The 19,859-nt window shown below is 36.4% G+C and overlaps 1 protein-coding gene across 1 annotated transcript; it reads right to left on the reverse strand.

Moving 5' to 3' along the window:
• Positions 1-946: 946 nt before the first annotated feature.
• On the reverse strand, positions 947-9,664 carry LOC122088494 (linoleate 13S-lipoxygenase 2-1, chloroplastic-like). The gene is made up of 9 exons (XM_042657775.1): positions 9,026-9,664; positions 7,530-7,801; positions 5,813-6,050; positions 3,624-3,947; positions 3,457-3,542; positions 2,867-2,977; positions 2,459-2,760; positions 2,039-2,305; positions 947-1,884 (listed from the first exon to the last, which is right to left on the reverse strand). Exons 1-9 carry the CDS (start codon positions 9,372-9,374, stop codon positions 1,125-1,127), a joined length of 2,709 nt encoding a protein of 902 aa, XP_042513709.1. The 5' UTR covers positions 9,375-9,664; the 3' UTR covers positions 947-1,124.
• Between the last annotated feature and the right edge of the window lie 10,195 nt (positions 9,665-19,859).

Below are 19,859 nucleotides of genomic sequence, written 5' to 3' on the forward strand. Positions count from 1 at the left end.
TGTAGAGAAGGTTTTTTGCACACAAGCTAGCCCATTAGATAAGGTTTTTCTTCAAAATGACCCAGGGAGAGAGTAATCCCCTCACCACTGTCATCACTCATGTCTAATTGTGAGTGGTGTTTGTGAAGAATTTGGATCAGCTCCCTAAACATACATGGAGAGTAACAACTCTGTAACGTATGGTTTTGGGATAGTATCTATCCTTCTTTTCTACTGATGGATGTGTTGTCTTTACAAGAATTTATTTGAACTCACTTGTAACCTTGTACAATAAGGGATGAGACTCATAAGAGTTTGAATTTACAACGACATAGGAGTCTAATCACAGATTCGAATCATCGGCTATGAAAAATTATTAATTTCTTGTCGAGGAAGGAATTAATTTCTTGTCGAGGAAGGAAAACTTAATAAAAGAAAAGAAAATATTTTCCATCCAGCTATAACCACAATCGTTGTCGAAAGAAATGTCACCACTATGAAATTTCTCATGATGCTTGGAATTATTATTTTTATCAAATATAAGTGATCTGATCTTGAATCCATTAGCTGTGGGACCCCTTCCTTGGCGGTATATAAGGGTGAGCCTTATGGGTTAGGTGTCTATCCTCAGTCACGGGTGGCCCCCTATACCCCACAGTACTGGAACCTCCCTCTGCAACAGCCAACATGTCATCTTCATCTTTTATCTTCAACCATAAAATCTGAAATCAGCCAGCCCATACTCCACCGACCCACACTGACAATGACATTTCACAATTTGACACTCATGGAACTCATGGACTGCGACATGTGACCTGACATGTAGACTGTCAATTCTGGTTCAATGCTTTAGCTGATGATGTCTACCAATCTCCAATTGAAATCTCCACCATTTAATATCATGGCTTTTTCCATCCAAAAAAAAAACTGCACAACCATAAAAAATCAAATATCGTCCGGAGATGGATTATGGAATCCACATATAAAATGCGATTTCCTTAATATCACGGGTTTTAAAGCATAAGTTCATGAAACAAGGACATTACTAATTTCTGCTCTTTTATACATCATTCTTGTAAAAGAGACTCATTGATGTGATTTGACATTGGTTAATTAGCCACTTATTGACCATACTAATCCAATGTTCAAATGGAGATGCTGTAAGGAACTCCCATTCCTGTGACCCCAGGTTTCGAGAATGGCCTCAAGAGCTCATAGGGTACTACTCCTGCACCACATCTGTTCTTCAAATCCAAGTCTGCATTCCTTCCATCGATGATCCCTTCAAGTTCCTTCAGTTTCCCATTAAACCTCTCAAATGCCGCGTTTATGATTGGATCCTCAGACCAAGCTGGCTCAATCACATCTCCAAGGTACTCCTCATCCACTGAGTGGTTAGACAACACATCCAATATGGCCATCACCTTAGTAGCCTGAATTTGTGAAGGGAAACACTTCAATAGTGCAAACTCTGGTTTTTTCAAGAAATTCTTGAACTCTTCCTCTGATGGTTCCTCTGTGGGCATGTTCGTCCTGGTCCGTGTCGGCCGGTTTGGGAAGTAGCCAGCGTAGTGGTATTGGCCGAAGTTGACGGCAGCATGGTGGCCGGAGGTGACCCAGATAATGGTTGTCACTACTTGTATTAGATCATCTTCGGTTTTCAGGGTAGGCCACCATGGTTCATCCTTCTTGTCTCCATGTCCTTTGGTTCTCACTTCAGTCCACCATGCTTGGAGTTCCTCATCAGATTCAACAAGGTTGGATTTTGGATAATAGTGATTGACATAATCACTCACCCATTCCTTTAGGGTATCCCAGAGGACAAGACCATCACTAGCAAATGGGTAATCCTGTATTATGAGCCTTACCCCATGCTTAGCCGTGGGATCCTCAACTGCCATTCCTCTGGCCATAATTGAAAAACCAAGCAGTACTAATCAGATGACGTGTAAGGAATTAATATGCAATGGATAATTTTATCCAAAGTGTTAAATTCTGACCCGGTCCGGCTGTCGGGTTAAACTGTTTACCTATTAAGTGATTATTGATTCTTAATTACCTTTTAATCAAGTCTGCAGGCAAAGCCTCCTCGTCAAACCTCCAAAACTTGTCATAATACACAGAGCTGACCTCAATTGAGTACTTCCCTGGAAAAAAGGCGGTCTCAATGATCCCACCTCCATTTATAAGGGACAATCGAGCAAGAGCATTGATCTCCATGGTGTACCGGAAATGCGGCTTCAATAACCGGTAGATCGGGTGCATCGCACTTAATTGCCGATTCGCGGCAATTATATAGGGCTCAGTACAACAATGTGTCCTTAGCCTGCAAATTTCATAGCAACAATAATTGAGTTAATTCTTTAATGAGTTTTAGGATGAGAAATATTTTTTTCGTCGTCGTGTATGAACTTAGCATCCAATCATTGTATGAGTATAAATTAATGAAATAATTACGATGTACCCTCTAATTAATTACCAGTGGACGACAAGCTGATGAAAACCAGCGTCATGGGCACAGACATGAGCTTTAGCAAGTCTCCAGAGCCAGCAACTTGTGGAATCCCAAGCAGGGGAGAAGACTTGTCTCCACAGAGGCTTGCCTTCACTGGGTGGCCGAGTGAGCTCAATTGCTAGAGGTCTCAATGTGTCTTCTGCGGTGAGCATGAATAATGTCCTTGATCCATACAACGTCGTCCCACCGAGTTCTCTCACTTTGCTTACGTAAGGTAACAAGAGATCATGATAATCTAAGATGAACAGTTTCTTGTTCTTTATAGCCTGCAAGGCAACCACAAATTAAACAATTTATATCGCATATATGATGATCCATTATAATCTTTGCTGATTCTTAATTATCCTTCTTGAATAATGGGTCTTGTGCTACCTCTTCCAGAGTCATGACGCCCTTGATCTCTCGCTCAATGAGTTCTTTAGTAATTATAGACTCAGCTGGGCCATAGATTTTTGGGTCGAGAGTGCTCTTCAGTGGCCACTCCTGCAAAAAATATATGTACTAATTAGACGCAGAAATAATACTTATTAAAGATCTCATGTGGGTTGGTTCTTGTTTCCTATTAATATTAGTAGATGGGTGTTGATCGACAGACCTATTTAGATGGAACCCAATTAAAAGTGATTTTCTAATGAGTATTATGGATTTCAATTAATCGCCTTAATGCGTAGAATATCATGTGGGTCTATTAATGATTGGGCCGTATTATGAGAGAGGTCCAATTGTTCTTATTTCATTCAATGTTGATAAAAAAGATGGCAATATCCATTGGTTGATATCACTAACAAAATGTAGAGAAGGGAGTAGACAAGATTGACTAGGGAGAAATCAAAAGAATCAGAAAGTTCTTGGACAAGCGATATGGTTCCTGATAGAATCTCTTAATATTATTATTGTTGTGTTCATTGATTTGTCATATTGATCATATGAAATAATCCTTTCAATAAATTATCATTGCATACCGTGACCAACTGAATGCTGAAGGGGTTGAGACCAGCAAGAGTCTGGCGCGAGAATTCCTCATCCCTGAACCAAGAGAACTTGTCTCCTGCAGTAGACATCATAGTGAGGAACCATGATCATATGAAAATAACTATGTGACGAGAGAGAAAGAGAGAGAGGGACTTACTGTTTATCATTTCAGGGACCTCAAAGAGCAAGATCTCATCTTGTTCTTGAGTGATGGCCTTGACAAGCCTTGGCAAAACCGAGCTGAAGCTGAACCCTTGATTTTTGGGCTTGGGTACGGTGACCCCTTCATTGAATAGTGAATCAATGGCAGTAAAGTATGGGAATCCGAGATTTGAATCGAGAAGTGCGGTCTCAAGTGAAGGAAGCAGAGCATGAAGCACTGATTTCACTGTCTTTGCTGAGAAATTCAACTCCTTCACTTCTGAAAATGCCTCATCTCTTGGCACATATACGATAGTGCTCCTTGTCTCGGACGAGGGATCTATAGCAACACAATTAGAATTTAGAACCCATCATGAAATATTTCACTTTTTTCGTGAGCTAGAAATACTTTTTTAAGGTTAAGTTTGGCAGTCAAGAATCCTGCAACTTTGTCAAGTTTTTCAATTGAAGTCTTCAACTTTGAACTAAGAATAGGTTAAGCTGTGTTTGGTATGTATTTTTGGAATCGATTCTGGGTTTAGAATGCATTCTGAAAACTATTCTTCCTAATTTTTCTTGCATCAAAATGCTTTATAGACCCAACTCTATTCCAAGAATGCATACCAAACACAGTCTTTGAGTGGGACGAGCTTAATTAGTTTCCTAACCAATGGAGATTTTCATTTATTTTTAAAACTCTGAACACTTATATCCGCCACTTAGCATGTAAGATATCAATATAGGTGGGTTATTTGCATCCCTAGATTGAAAAATGAGTTGACTTTCTCTATAGATAGGTTGACATGCACTCGTGCAAGAAACCAACACTTGTCCTTTTTTTTTTCCTTTGTGGTAATGATAAATACCCTTCTTCACCTTCTACATAGCAATAAGTAGGACTAGGGGTTCAACAGGTCGGGTTGGGCTAGGTTTCTTAAAACCCTAACCCAACCCTATATCATCAAAATTCAACCTAGGCCCAACCAAATCTTATCAGGTTCATGTTTATGCCCAACCCTGCCAGTTTCATACCAACCCAACCTAGCCCTAATTGACCCTGTCAGGGCCGGGTTGGGTCAGGCTGGGCTAGATTGGGCCGACCCTGGTTTCTGCAATGGTTGGATTAATCTTGATGGATCTATTTTTGTCATTCTTAAGCTATACATTAAAAAATTATAGAGAAATGAAATACCAATAAGAACCTTAAATTCTAATATAGAATTCAAGGTTAAATTTCAGGCCGAGTTGGGTCAGGTTGGATCGGGTTGATGTCTCAACCCGAGCCCGACACAAGCCTAACCTAGGGTTGGGGTTTTTCAACCCTAACCCACCCTGAGGGTCAAAAAACCTGGACCAAGCCCTTTTTGGGTTTAGGGCGAGCCAAGGCGGATTTGGGTTGACAAGACTAAACTTTCACCCTTAAGTAGGACTAACGTTGGCCTCTAACACATATGTGCTAAGTAACGTACACGTAGAGGATCCATTCTCCTAAAAATTATTTATGTAAATTTTAAAACACACAAGGTAGATGAGTAAGAGGGAAAAGGTTGAATATGTCATTGGTATACCAAGATCTATGTCTATCTCTCTTCCTCCCCTTGTCCCCCTGAGTCGTTAGCCTAGAGAAAGCCAATGGCATACTCAACTTCCTCACCTAAGTAAAATTATGAAAATATCCTTAGAACTTTAGAGTGTCCACGTGAGGGAAAAAGATCCTCTCCAACACCACCAACCCTCCAACGATCCATCCAAGGGTTAGAAGTGTTTGAACATATATCTTCAGGTGTTGGTAGATGTTAGAATGCGTGACCAAACCCTCCCAACCTTTGGATGAATCATTGAAGGGTAATCGCAGGGTGCAGTCCTTGGAGAGGAGCCAAATCCCCTTGTGAGCTACCCATTATGTATGATTTTGTGACAATCCGTGTTCTTTTTCCAATAAATGCCCCTCTAAAAAATTTTAACGACAGATGTCCTGTCACAAAACCGTACTAAAACCTGATAAGGTCTAAGAGTACTTATGTCAATGAAAAAGTAAAGAGTTTCAATTACAAAAATGCCCCTATATGGTTCCTTTGTTTTTTTTTTTTGTGGTAATACCCTATATGATTCTTGTAAATGTTTTGCACAAGACAAAATTAAAGCAATCGTTCAATGAGAGACGAAAAAGTGGTCCATATATGTAAGTAATGTGGGATACCATACCTTTCGAGCAACGTGGGCGGCCAGTCCTGCAACGTCTGGGATAAGGGTGTTGGGGACCACCAAGAACAGGACGAACCAGGTCAGCACTATTGTCAGGGTCTCCCAAATCGTTGTACGTATCGTAATCGTATATCCTCTCGTATGTCTTCCGCTCTCCTTGCCCGGTCCCACGCAGGTCCACCAGCTCCTTCTCCCTCAGCCTCTTCAGCCCACACGGTGTCTCCGATGGCAAGTACGACTGCACCATTACAAACACATACACACAAATCATAAGACCCATGCCAGATTCACAGATTCAAGTAAGCGAAATCAGCAATGAGATCAGTTTCCATTGATTCTGACTCAGTTAAAAGGAAAATGAGATTCTTGTAAAGGAAAATCTCCCACCTGAGGGTGTCGGAGAGAGACCAGTGAGACTTTTGTGCCTCTCTCTCTCTCCTCATTGCTCCTTCTCCAACACCTCGAGATAGAGATGATCAGAATTAGTCTGAACCCTAGATACTATCATGAATCAGCCAAATGAATTTGATCTAATGGTTTTCTATTTCAAACAATTAGAACCCACTCTCTCACACACACACACACAGTTTTAAAAATCGTCCTCACTATCAATCTAGACTGATCCTAGATCTTGACAGATTGACACACCAATCCCTGGTTCGGTTGGTTGTCACTCATTTCTTTTCAAAGTCCAAACTCTTTTGACTCTTGTGTCATACATGCCTCATAGACAAATATTATCTAAACTTGTCTAAATCCCAACGACAATGATTGTCATCTTTTATGTTTTTTGGATGCAAAGTACAATAATGTAATGGGTTAGTGTTTTATATTCCGGAGAGGCCCTTGATCCCAGACACAGGGCTGCCTCTTCTAAGGGCACAATGGTTATTGCACACATCATACACAGGTCTCTCATGGACAGACAACTTTGTCCTTGATGTATATATCTACCTCTACAATCTACCCTATGTTTTTTCATTTAATATACTCATAAGCAGTAACATTAGATTAAGATCTTAGTTTAATTAAAATTTCTTCTCTTAAGTTATGTTTGTTTTCAGTTATAAGTTTTTTGTTTTCAATTAAAAGCCACATATATGGAAAAGGAAAAAGATTCTCTATACCGCTAGAATGAGGATATATCTCTCTCTCTCTTTACTAAACCATTCCATCGCACTCATTGGTGTGATCCCCTACATCGCCTTCTCAAAAACCCTACCCCTAAAATATCCATGTAATATTTTTTTTAACGTACTGATTTATCAAATTTAAATTCCTTTTATGTGGCTTCCACTTAGGATAAAAGCTAATAAAAGGTAAAATTTAGTCCTCCCAATAGGTCCTACTACTTTTTTTGTTTTCTTTCTTTCCTGTGAGGTCATAGTACATTTTGGTTCAATCATATAAGCTTTCACATGAAAAACGACCTAACCTAAATAATGCTCCATACATGTTCCATCCATTAGGATTAAGACACATAGTGGGGCATTTCTGAAAGTGAAAAAGATAAGGAGTTGAGAATTGATCGTACGTACACGATCGACACAAACCCTAGGATTCAATCTCAGTGAGCCAATATTATATTCTCTAATCATTTTCATGGTTAGAGGCAAGATCACGGCATGAATTTTCTAAGAAATAACAAGTCAATAGACAAGAAAAACAATGCAGAAACATGAATCTAAGATCTAAATGATGAGGATCGATCAATGACCTTATTAGTGAAGAAGATCCTCTTCTCTTTGTTGTCAAACTTGCTGCAAACAAATGAATCACAGGTAAAGTTCACAGGGCCATTAGGGAAGCCCTCAAGAACAATGTTCTTAAGGTACATCTCCTTGTGATGCTCATTCTCCACAAGAATTCCACCCACTTCCCCAAAACCCGCTGGAACCACAAACTTGCTTTCGTAGTGCACCTCGTTGTCCTTTCTACCACCAACCTTATGAGCATACCCTTTGATTTTCTCCTTCTCCAATCCAGTACCTGCATCAGTTAATTTCAAATTATAAAAATCTATTAAAAAAAAAAAAACAATATAAAGTTTATTTTCTTGAGAGTTTAGTCTCACATATACTACTAATTGGCTTATACCCCTAATTATACATTAAGAAGTCCTCCTGAGAAATCTTTAAACATTTTTTCATTTAATAGACAATCAATGCATGATGGAAACCATTATGGGTGTTGATTTGTACATGGAAGAACCATTGTAGTGGTCCAATGCTTGAACCATTTTTTCCGGCTTTAATGGACCACAGTTTTTGTGGTTCAACTGTCACAGTAAAATGAAAACTTCATTTAATTGACAACTAATGTTGATCGTACGCAGTGCAGTGGTCCAGTGGTCTATTGGTACAATGCTTGAACCGTCTTTTCCAGTTGTATTGGACCACAGTTTCGTGATTCATCTGCCACACTAAATGATAAGATTTGAAATCTAGGGCATGACTGCAATACTACTTAGATCCATACATGTTGAGAAGGGCAAAGAGATTCAATCATCAAAAAATCCAATAAAATGTCAGAATTATCACTTTCTTGTTTAAAATAATCATCAAATATAAAAATAAAGATATTAGAGAAGGTTAGAGAAAATGGTTTTATTCACAAGAGGATAATGAGATTTTTTTTTCTTTTCTTTTTTGGTAAAAGAGGATAACTAGATCATTTCACATGAAAATGAGAAAGATAAAAGAGAGGGTGCACAGGAAACTTGGGTACAAGAAAAAAAATTATCCTACACACAGTATGTAAAACGGTTACTATCAATACTTCATCTGAAGGACAAGTGTAGGAGAACCAAGTATTTTTATTAAAGATTTGAACTGATAACTGTGTTTCACACACGGCCGGCTGTGTATGAAACCCTTCACATATATTTTGAAAATATACTCAAAATAAAAATAATAAATGCTATTTTTTTTTATAGAATAATGCTAAAAAAATAAGAAAAAAAATTTTGGTCATGGTTAAAGGTACAAAATTTTTTTTTTTTCTGGTACTACTTTCAAAAGTTAGTCGTACCCACTTTCATGTGAAGAGAGAGAGAGAGAGAGAGGGGGGGGGTGTAAGTGGAAGTAAATGTAGTTTGATGTTAGTTTTGTGGTAGGATATGAAAGAATGCGGATCGGGTTCTTGTATGAGAATGATCGACTGAATCAGCCCGTTCGAGAAGAGGATTTGATCCGTTCTTGGAAATGAACTTACTAGAGTCAAGGTCTGAGCTAACGAGCTCCAACAGCAACGTTTTACCAAGCAGGTCAGCAAAGTCGTCGAGGCCTCTGTCCAACCCAATGTCAGAGAAGATGCCGCCCAGTGTTAGTTGCACTGTAACTACCGCCTTAACTGTCAAAGATTTTCCAGTATCGGACGCGGCGACCGCTTTGACGTCTCTGGAAATAGCCCGGATAGTGCAGTTCTTTTGTTTTTGACGGAGAGGCGGCGCCGGCCCAAGGCCGAGCTGTGGACCACCATGAACGGAGAAGAAGGATTTGCGCAATAGCACAAGTGAACGAACAGTTTCACACGTGTGATGTAGTTGAGGAGGGTTCAACATATCGATCGATTATGGTTTTGAAAGAGAGAAAGGAAGGGTTTACTAATTAGAACAGAACAGCTTTGGCTGAAGAGCTAAGAGTTACTTAGCTCTCCCGGATTTCTTGAGATTAGCTTGGTGATCCAAGCTAGGATTTTCAAGCTTTATATAGAAAAATGGGTAACGAAGAACAGCCTTTGCATATTTCTTGTTTGGTTCTTTTGGAACGTACCTGTCATTAGTTCTTGGCACGTGAAACACGGTAAACACCAGTGATGGGGGTTTTCATGGACTCAAAAGAGTAGCACTATTCCTTTCATCTTGCGGAAAGTTTGTCACCACCAATGGAGGTCCTTCAATTTATGTCATCCTCATCCCTCCAAGATAGGATGGGAAAGAAAATGGGATAAAAGTAAAGCACATTGGATAAAGATTATGTATGGACACAGTAAATTTATTTTATTTTATTGTATTTTTTTTTCAGCCCAAGCAAAATAGAACTTTTGGGAGAGGAACCTACACATAGGAAAATTGGGCTCCCCCACTTGTAGCTAAAGTACTTTGGGTTTTATTTTTTTTTAAATATCCTTTCAGATTCTATTTCTTTGGCTACTAGAATCCCGGGCTGCAATTAAATTTCTACTTGTATTGGCATCTTATATGTCAAGTTGATAGTGGATTAATAAGAAAAAAATAAAAACTCATGAATTTAAAGGAGAGAGAGAGAGAGAGAGTACGATAGAAAAATACTTAATGTACTTTCTATTCCCATAACTTTGCCCAGAAATATGCGAATAATAATTAGGGAAAAAGATGCTTCATGGTCGCATGGTTCTTTCACCCAGACATAGGAGCACGGGAAATTACCGCCCTAGCTCCCATGAAACCAAGAATCTCATCCATATTGAGGCTCCAACATGCACTCTCATTGGTCCATGAGTTAGATCAAGTAGCGAACTTGCCCTAAATATTAATAAAAAGGGTATTCTAATACAAGGAGCACACTTATCAATAGTTTTTTACTCATCAATAATCATGTGCTCTTTTGTCGTATTATTTAGGCGAATGGGTTTATTTACTGTGAGTGTAAAGAATCTAGCTATTAGGTTGTCATTATCCCCTCCATCTTAGATGAAATCTGAAATACTTGACACTATTACAGGCGTCTCATTCAACCACTAAAACTTATGTATTAAGAGATTGTTTCTTCACCATGGGTAAAGAAAAACTAGATCCACTTATTTAGTAGATTTTTCTAGAGTGAGAAGTCGAATATGGAATCTATCAACTGCTTGTCTAGTTATACCACGTGGAAAAATGATGTGACAATTCAAAAGATGTCTACCATCAAATGGTTTGAATAAGTTCACCCACTTCCAATTTTCTGCTCCTGATGTAGGGACTATTATACTTGTTTTTTTAAGGACTGCTCTCCTTTCCTTAGGCCTACCTAATAGGGGGAATGGTTGTCTTATCTTGTTTTTTCTTTTTTCTTTTTAATATAACTTTTCTTATCTATTAAAAAAAAATATTACTCACTAAAAATTTTGGACTTAAGTCTATGCTTGATAATTAAGAAAAGAAAATAATATAAAAGATATAATAAAATAAAATTCATAATTACATAATTATTTTTTTAATATTTATTTTGCCGCTTGTATCAACTTCATAATAGTGTTGGATATTTTAATACTTTATTTTTCCTTTTGTCAACTCTTTTCCAATTAAAATAAAACATAACATGCGCTAGAGACTCTGCAAACGACCTATTCAGAAAATTTTCATTCCAATCATGTGGTCAGCAATTACTGATCAGCAAAGCCAAGAGTTTATTACTAGAAAAACAGGTGAAGCCCAAGTTAACAAAGATAAAAGAAGATGGGATCACAAAACATCAAGTGGTTGTAATTTGCTTCACTTTTCATAATTATCTCCTGACACCATAAATTTAAATTTTGACAAATTTTTTTTGTTTTAGTTGAGGGGGACCAAAGTCAAAATCCTACTAGAAGTTTCTATTAGTTTAAATTTTAAAATATTGTGGACACTAGAATATTTCAGATTTCAAATTTTCAATTGGAATTTTGATGTTGGTATTTCTTTTTATTATATATATATATATATATATATTAAAAAATATTTTACTTCGTTTTTTTATAGATTGAAAATGTTTAAATTTTGAAATGACTATTTGATGCAAAGCATTCCTACTCCCTGACCTCTTTTTAGCTTGTACAAGTTAATATATCGTAAATGAAAGTAATTAAAAACATTAAATTACAAAATTTATTCATAAATTGTATATCAAATATAAAATAATAGTAAAAAAATGTATATTATTAAAATATAAAACCCAAACTTCAATATTTTCTAGAAATTATCCAAATTTAATTATTTTCGTAGAAACTCTTTTAAATGAAATTTCATAACGAATAAGTAATAAGAATAAATTAAAGGAAAATTCCAAAATATTTCAATTCAACTGATAGGACCACAATTCGTGAATTTTCCTCCATTTAAAACGTTAGTTGCATGCAGATATTTTTTGGATGTATATGTAGAAAATATCATGATTTGGCTCTAGGAAATAAGATTTATCTTGATTGCTTTAAATTCTGAAGACGATATTTAACTTCAAATATTAATTATGTAATCAGAAAGTAATTCCAAGATTACAGAACATATATGTCTTCACATATTAACTACAGAACACAAGTGGGTGGTTCAAATTTCTAAGATTAAATTTTCATCTTTACCATCAAGATTTGAACTTGAGAATTTCATTATCAATATTGACAGAGTGAACAAAACCGGTTCATAATTAAAAACTAAATTGATGTAAAAAGTAACAATAATTAAGGAAGAACGAACACCACCCGTTAGTGTGTGTCTACGTCTTGACATCTTGGGTTCTTAATGATAATGTTGCACCATGTTGATAATGCTCCTATGTATTCTCTCATAGGTCCACGTGTCAATATGTACATGTGCAGATAGGGTAGCATTCTATTATCCAAAAACTAATAATAGCAACCCAGAAAGAAGCATAAGAACAAAAAAAAAACCACACTAGAATGGTAGGTGAATCATATATAAGGTGCAATGAGTCGCAATCAGGTTAAGTGGTATCAACAACGGGCCTGCTTCCATCAATTCCAATTTCGACTTGGATGGAACCGGTCGAATCAAAACAAACTCTATGATAACCAATACGAATCGGCTAGAATCAAAATCTGATCCAAATATCTTTTGATCCGAATTAGCTTATTCAAAAATGGTTTCTAGAGTTTAGGTTGATTCCGACTGATTCTTTATCGGTTCCACTTAAATCAAAACCAATATCCACCGAGCTAGATCTTGTTTAGTCAATTTCACTGATTGGAACCCTCAATTGTATTATGTCCATATGAAAAAGGAAAATTTACAGTGCCACCCCCTAGAGAATGTTACTATTAAAGAGACACCTCCAGTATAATTCCAAATTATGCTCATACCACCTACCATTAGTCTCTATTATGGAATATATCTTAAATGCTGACATCAGCTAATATATATATATATTTTTTTTTTAAATACCAAAATACTCTTCTAAAATGTAATGTGAAGTACTTAATATACCCTTTCTTAAATCCCTAACCCCAAATCAAATCTGCGATTTCTCTTCGTGAAGAATAGCGGTTACAAATCATCGACGAGAGAAGGTGGTCTGTGCTGCGTCTTCCCCAAATCGAGACAGGCCTATGCTTCTTCTCAACCCTAACCCCTCTTCTTCTCAACCCTAATCCCCCCGGTGCTTCTTCCCTGCTGGCAAAAGCCCACCGACTAGGAACCAAGTTCAACATTTATAACATTAATAGTGGAGTTGTGAGATCTTTGACAACATTAATAAACCGCTGACGTCGCAAAAACAGGTCATGACTATTATAGGGTGAACTCTGTGATACAATAGCATTTAGAAAACCCAATTCATTCATCAGATCAAAATCAAAATTGGATTCAAGCAACCAGGTGGTGTAAAACAGAGGACAATGCTGTTGCTGATCCCACTCCGGCATCAATACTTTTTTAATGCTTTTGAGGTTTATTAGTAGCTTTAGTTATAATAATTAGTAGGCTTATTTCTAGACTGGAGGGGCAAAAGTGTGCGTAGGGACCGAGGTATTAAGGGGTCAGTGTAAAATAAGATAGGGCTATGTGTTTTAGTCAAAAGAGTAAATCATCATTTCAAAACCTCATTTAATAGAGATTGAGGATAGGGGTGGTGCTATAAATTTTCCAATAGAAAATAAAAGATGGAGAAAAAAGGAAAATTACCTGTTTACGTCACTCCTGCACGAGGGATGCGTTAAATTACTGCCTACCCCTTATAAGATAAAAGATATCTTTTATATTGATGCTTTTATGTATATTTTCATTGGTTTATACTAATGCAGGTTCACTTGATCAGATAGCGATCTCTTTTTTTTTTGTTTTTTTTTTTACAAAAATGAAAAATTGATGATATTGCTTGCTCTGGCTCTCAGTCCTATGGCAGAATGGGTATTGCCATATTGGTGTCTGACCACACACTGCTAAACTTTATAAATGGACAGGAATTGGTACACTCAGTGGGAGTGTGACCCACCATCGGGCTTAAGTATCATTTTTATGATGACCCTAAATAAAAAGTATGGCTATAACTAATGCTGTCGGCCATTGTTTGGGATCAATTATTGATATCACTGTGGCTTCAACTAAACATTTTCTAACACTAGGGTCCATTACTGTCGTTACAAGTAAAAATGAAGTACGATTAAGGATGTGCTTGGCTGGTGAAAATTGATAAAAAAAAATAATAATAATAAATAAAAAGAAGAAAAAATGCAACGTGCTTGAGGATTTGGTGCATAGTGTACCTGCAGCCTTTGCTTGAAGAACAGGCATTAGTTAGGAGTGTGGATGGTTTAAGGATTGCTTTTTATCACATGTGTTCTCTTCTCTTCCCTTCTAGTATTCTTGAGTAAAGACCCCTTGATAGTTCCTTAAAATGTTTAAAAAAAAATTTAACTAAAATATCTCCCGAACTCTTTTCTATGTTGTGGATTTTATATATATTACCAACAAAAAATCATATATATTTTTCTCCACTTCTAATCAAATAGGGTTTCAACATGCTTAAGTCAAAATGAGGTGAATTTAATTGGTGTAATTTAAAATTTTGATTGACTTATTGTAATGAGTAAGATTACGAGTATCATTATTTCTTCTTTCACACTTAAACAGTTACGAACTAACACGATTTAAAAGAAAAGGCATCACCTTGTTTAGGTTAACCTCTGTGTATCAAAAATTTCCGATTCAATAAAAAAAATTCACCTTTATATCAAAAATAAATAAATAAATTTCACCATCACCTACATGCCCCACTTTGTGAAATCACACACATATGCATATACATATACAGTTATGCACATTGCGAAAATCTTATCCACTTAAAACCAAAAGGGAAAGGGACTTTTATTGTTTTTAGATGGAAACGAAGAACGTGAAAAAAAACTTATGATAAGAAAGTCATTGACAAAACGGCCAGAGGAGGAATACCTCTGAACTGAAAACAGACTCGGCTCCTTTAATTAGTGGGCGCCACACCCAAAAGGAGCCACTAAAGTGTGGGACCCACAGTCCTATCCAGCGATTGGAGTGAGAGGGGTGATGATAAAATCATCCGCTACTGTGCCAATAAACCAATCATGCATCGGTTTCTGATGTGACTCACACAATAGATTAAATGTTTGGGTTTTAAATGGAGATAAATTTTGTGAGAAACATTAAACGCATGGAAATAATAGTAAGCTAGAGAAGGGGGAAGAGCCGATCAAGGGTTCTCGTATGGGGCTCATCTCCACACAGATGAAATCTATCTAACAATCAACTTTGTGTTAGATTCTATTTGTGTGGATTAATTTATACTGTGCTAGATTCCATCTGTGTGGATCAGTCTTGTACGAAAATGGTTCTCGTACAAAAACTTAATCCACACTCGAGAATGGAGATTACGATTGGGAGGTAGGAAAGCGATTGAAAGTCACTAACACTCTTGCGAGGGGTAGGGCTTTTTAATTGGGAAAAGAAAAATGCAATTATAGTAAATGTGTGAGGCTAAGTTTAGTTGTCTAGAAATTAATAGAAAAAAAAAAATTCAAACAATTTTGAATTTAATGAGAGAGATTGACACAAATCAATCTTTTTTTTTTTTTGTTAATCAGGATGTTCGGGCCAGTTTATCTGCATCTCGACTAATCCTCAGGGAGAATCAATCATTGTGTCCTCAAATTCAATTTTTTTTCTGTGTTTTATTCATTTTTTGCCAACCAAAATACTTTGATATGTGGGTCCTATGTGAAAGTTGTCATTTCTTTCTACACGGGCAACATAGGAAGTCCTCTTCAGAAAAAAAAAAATTTGCACAATAAATTCTTGGGTGAATGTTTTCCTGTTTGAGAGTGTAGCCTACGCCAGTAGGAAAAACCCAATGAATGCCTCGAGAAATGAATCGTTTAGAGGGACAGAGTGGTCATTCAGAGGAGGGAGAAGAGAGATAGATACAAAGAAACACTAGCACAGGCTACGCTCCCACACAAAGAATATTTTCCCATATTCTTTTTAAGAAAAAGTTCTCCGTGTCATTGGGATAGATAAGATAGCACATCTGCATCTATCTTTCTTTTTCATTCTCACGTGAAATGACCTGTACCCTCCTATCCACAATACCATTTTATTGCATCTCATTGGTGCACTCTCCTTTGCCAATTGTTCAGGGAACTCTCTCCCATTATTTTAATAGAATTAAATAATAAAAGAAAAAAAGAACTTTGTCTGCGGGGTGTTGAGCACCTACACCCAAAGAGATCGAAGGTGGCACAAAATGATAGCCCCACCCCCTGTGAAACACCCTAATGCTGCCCATATTGATGCTTATGTGTGCAATCCTCCCATTGGCCTCACACTGGTGTAAGGGCTACGCCCTTATACAAAAATTTATTTCCCAAAATAAATATAGGAAAATTTTCTTGGAGAATAATGCAAATATATACATTAGCACTCGCTCTCTCTCTCTCTCTCTCTCCTTTGCACATGAAATGACCTCTCAACCTTTATGTTATCACTCTTCATTAGTGTGGTCACTTATGCAATTTGTATAAAACACCCTCTCTTGCCCATAAAAGGGAATTAACGGAAAAATAAGTGAAATTTTCATACTTATACCCATTTGACTTTAACATTAACTTTAAATCATTCCATATTTAATTATAAAATTTCACTTTACTTTGCATCCAAAACCCTTTGTTATATATTAAATAAAAATTACATACAAAATATATTATTATTATTATTATTAAATATGATTAAAAAATTAAATAATTTATATAATCATATAAAGTAATAATTATAAATATTTCTTTTTTAAGATATGAAAATTTTACTTTAAACTTCCATTACAACCAAATAGAACTGTAAATAAAAGATTTCTCCTCGCATTTGGTGAACAGAATTGAGGATCATAAGTTAGAAAATATTTCTCCTCCCATATGGTGAACAGCATTGACGACCATAAGTTCATAGCCATCACGCTTATTCATCCGACACTACCCTTAGGTTTCATCCGACCACAATAAAGTGAATAGAAGACTGTAAAAGTTATGTCCTATGAAAGATACAAGCAATAATTGAATAGGACATCCTGAATCCAGAATTTTTTTTTTTTTTCCCCTCTTAGCTGTCTAGAAATTTTCTGTCGTTTTATAAAAGGGTGGTTGGCTAGTTTTACTAGTAGTCAATGGTAGTCATTATTACTTTCCCTTGGCACTTTCTATCTACCATTAAAAGTGGAAACTCATTTAGGGGGGTGTTTGGTTGGGTAAATTTTTTGGATGACATTCTTTAAAATGATAATTCTTAATTTTTGGAGTTGTTTGATTCCACTAGAATTATCCTCATAAGTGAGCATCCTATTTCTCATGAATGACCATATTACAAAGGATGTGTGTCAAATCTGAGTTTACCTCAACACGTAAACTTAGATTTGAGTAACCTTTTTACCACCTAGTATAAAAGGAAAAAACGAAAAGACGCTCTCTACGGAAACCAATATCTCAACCCGCGAGAAATATGTACTAACCTCAAGGCAACCAAACGATTTTTCAGAAAGAAACATAATTCAAAAGAATGTCTATCAAAAGATTGACATTCATATCCGATACATACACCATTTGATTTATCGAACCAAACACCCCCTTAAACTATCCTCCGTAGAGATGTCTCTCAACATGGTCGACCCTCACAATGCTACATGCGGATAAATAATGTGGTATTCTAATTGTTGTATAGAGAGGACAGTTTGGATTAATCATGTCGTAGTTTAGATTCAAACTCAATCAATTAGCTTTTCTGTATATCTATGTGTCATATTCATGTGATTGTACACTCTCATATTGATTTGATTTATCAAATTTCTATCATGACATTTAACGATCAACAAAATTTGGACTTCACCGGATTTAATATTCGTTCCACTTGTGTTGAAAAGATTTGCCCTTAAAGGGTGGCAACTTAAAATCTTCGAATTGGAGAGATTTTCATCTATTTTGAATTAGTAAAGTAGCACCAACTTATGAACACTTACAATATGGTAATTTAGTTGATACTCAAATTTTGTGTGTGTGTTTTCCATGTCAATTTGGACTCATTATTTGATTGAATTTAACTCTGAAATGTTGACAAATGGCCAATCTATGCATCTATGTCTTTCAACAACTAAAACTGCCATATGGGCCCTCCATTAATTTGATAACTCAAAATACATTGCTCCATTATATTGTGGGTCAAATCACATATGATGAGCCATGGAAGGTAACATGTATTGTCGACAATCAATGCTTAGTGTATAAATCACCCACCCGATATGGTCTTACTTAGGTTAATAATGGTGACATTGAATAGGATATCATATAGGATGAGTAAAGGGTCATTTCAAAAGGAGAAAAAGAGATAGACATAGCATCCGGTAGCGTGCAGCATGCAGGCAGTATACCCAGAATTTTTTCCAAAATTAATAATATCACTTTTGAAAGACAATAGTGGAAGAAAAAGAACCGTACCATTTGGAGATGATATGTATCATTTTCTACCATAAATATCCCTTCAAGCTGCCATTAAGAGTGTATGGAGAGGTATTTATAAAAACAAAAGAATACATTTTATTACCTAACTGTATATGTACAGGTTGGTGATCCAAACTTGGGAGAGAGGGGATGTTGCCGGATGGTATTGTTGCCATCGAGGATGTCGTCTACCATAATCTACCATATTGAAACGTATGGTATCAATATGATTGCTTGAGTGCTAACAATTGTATGAGATGAGAAAAAAAAATTGAATAAATTTTCCATAGAAAATAAGAGATAGGAAAGGTTGTTGAGGACAGACTGGGAGTTAGGTATTGCTCTAACCTATAAGCGCACCACTGCAATAATCTTCTCAACTAGAGAAAATGGAAAAGGACTTGTTTTTTCCTTTGTTGATTTTAGATGGAAATGATGAAGTTCATGAAAATAACTTATGATAGAAAGTCATCGAGAAATGGCAAGTGGAGGAATTGCTTTGAGATTGAAAATGGAAATCAATTTCTAGTTATAATTTTGTGTGATATCGAGGTTCAGAGTTTGGTAATCGGAATCCATCAAGATGGATTTATTTATCATCTCGACCCTTTCTTAACTATCACAGTAGTACGATTTGAGTCTAGAACATATTCTGAATCAAGAAAATAAAGTAGAACTCTTTACAACATTCATTTTCTATGTTCTCAAACTTTTCTAGTCTTCCTTTTCTATTGAATGTTTGAAGATTTTCCAAGTGCAAGACAACATCTTCTTGATTCCATCCCCCTAAATTTTCTAATATTTTCTTTGCTTTTTTATGGAATTTGTTGAATTTTCCAGATTTTTGCATGTTTTATTTAATAGATAAGAAAAATATGGCTCACTTACTACCCGAGTGAACAGATTTAGTAGAGGGCGAGTCAAGTAAAAAGAACCCGATTCTAATGCATACAGTTTTAGATTCAACTTTGAAGTTTGAATAGAGAGAAATAACTTACTGGAGGCCCACCGCCCATCTAGGGTTTAAAACACCAGAATTGGGACCTGGATCAGTCATGGGATTGGACTGAATCGGCTTGGAGCAGTTGGGATTGGCCCCAAAAACAGCCTGTAGAACCATTAGAGCAGTTTCTGTACATGGATTGTTTCCATCCAGATCAGCCCAAATCAGTTGATCCAATCCAACTTTTCATCTCCAGGCCCATCCAAAGAAGCCTCCTATTTTTTATGGGAGAAAGAACACTATCTGATGAGACTCCATCCTCTCTTGGTCCATGACTTCCTACAAGAATCTCACACCATCCAAGGGGTTTCACCATATGTTTCCCAAAGATACGAAGAATATGAGAAAAAAAAAAAAAAAAAA

Source organism: Macadamia integrifolia, chromosome 9 (assembly GCF_013358625.1).
Source record: "Macadamia integrifolia cultivar HAES 741 chromosome 9, SCU_Mint_v3, whole genome shotgun sequence".
Lineage (NCBI taxonomy): Eukaryota > Viridiplantae > Streptophyta > Magnoliopsida > Proteales > Proteaceae > Macadamia > Macadamia integrifolia.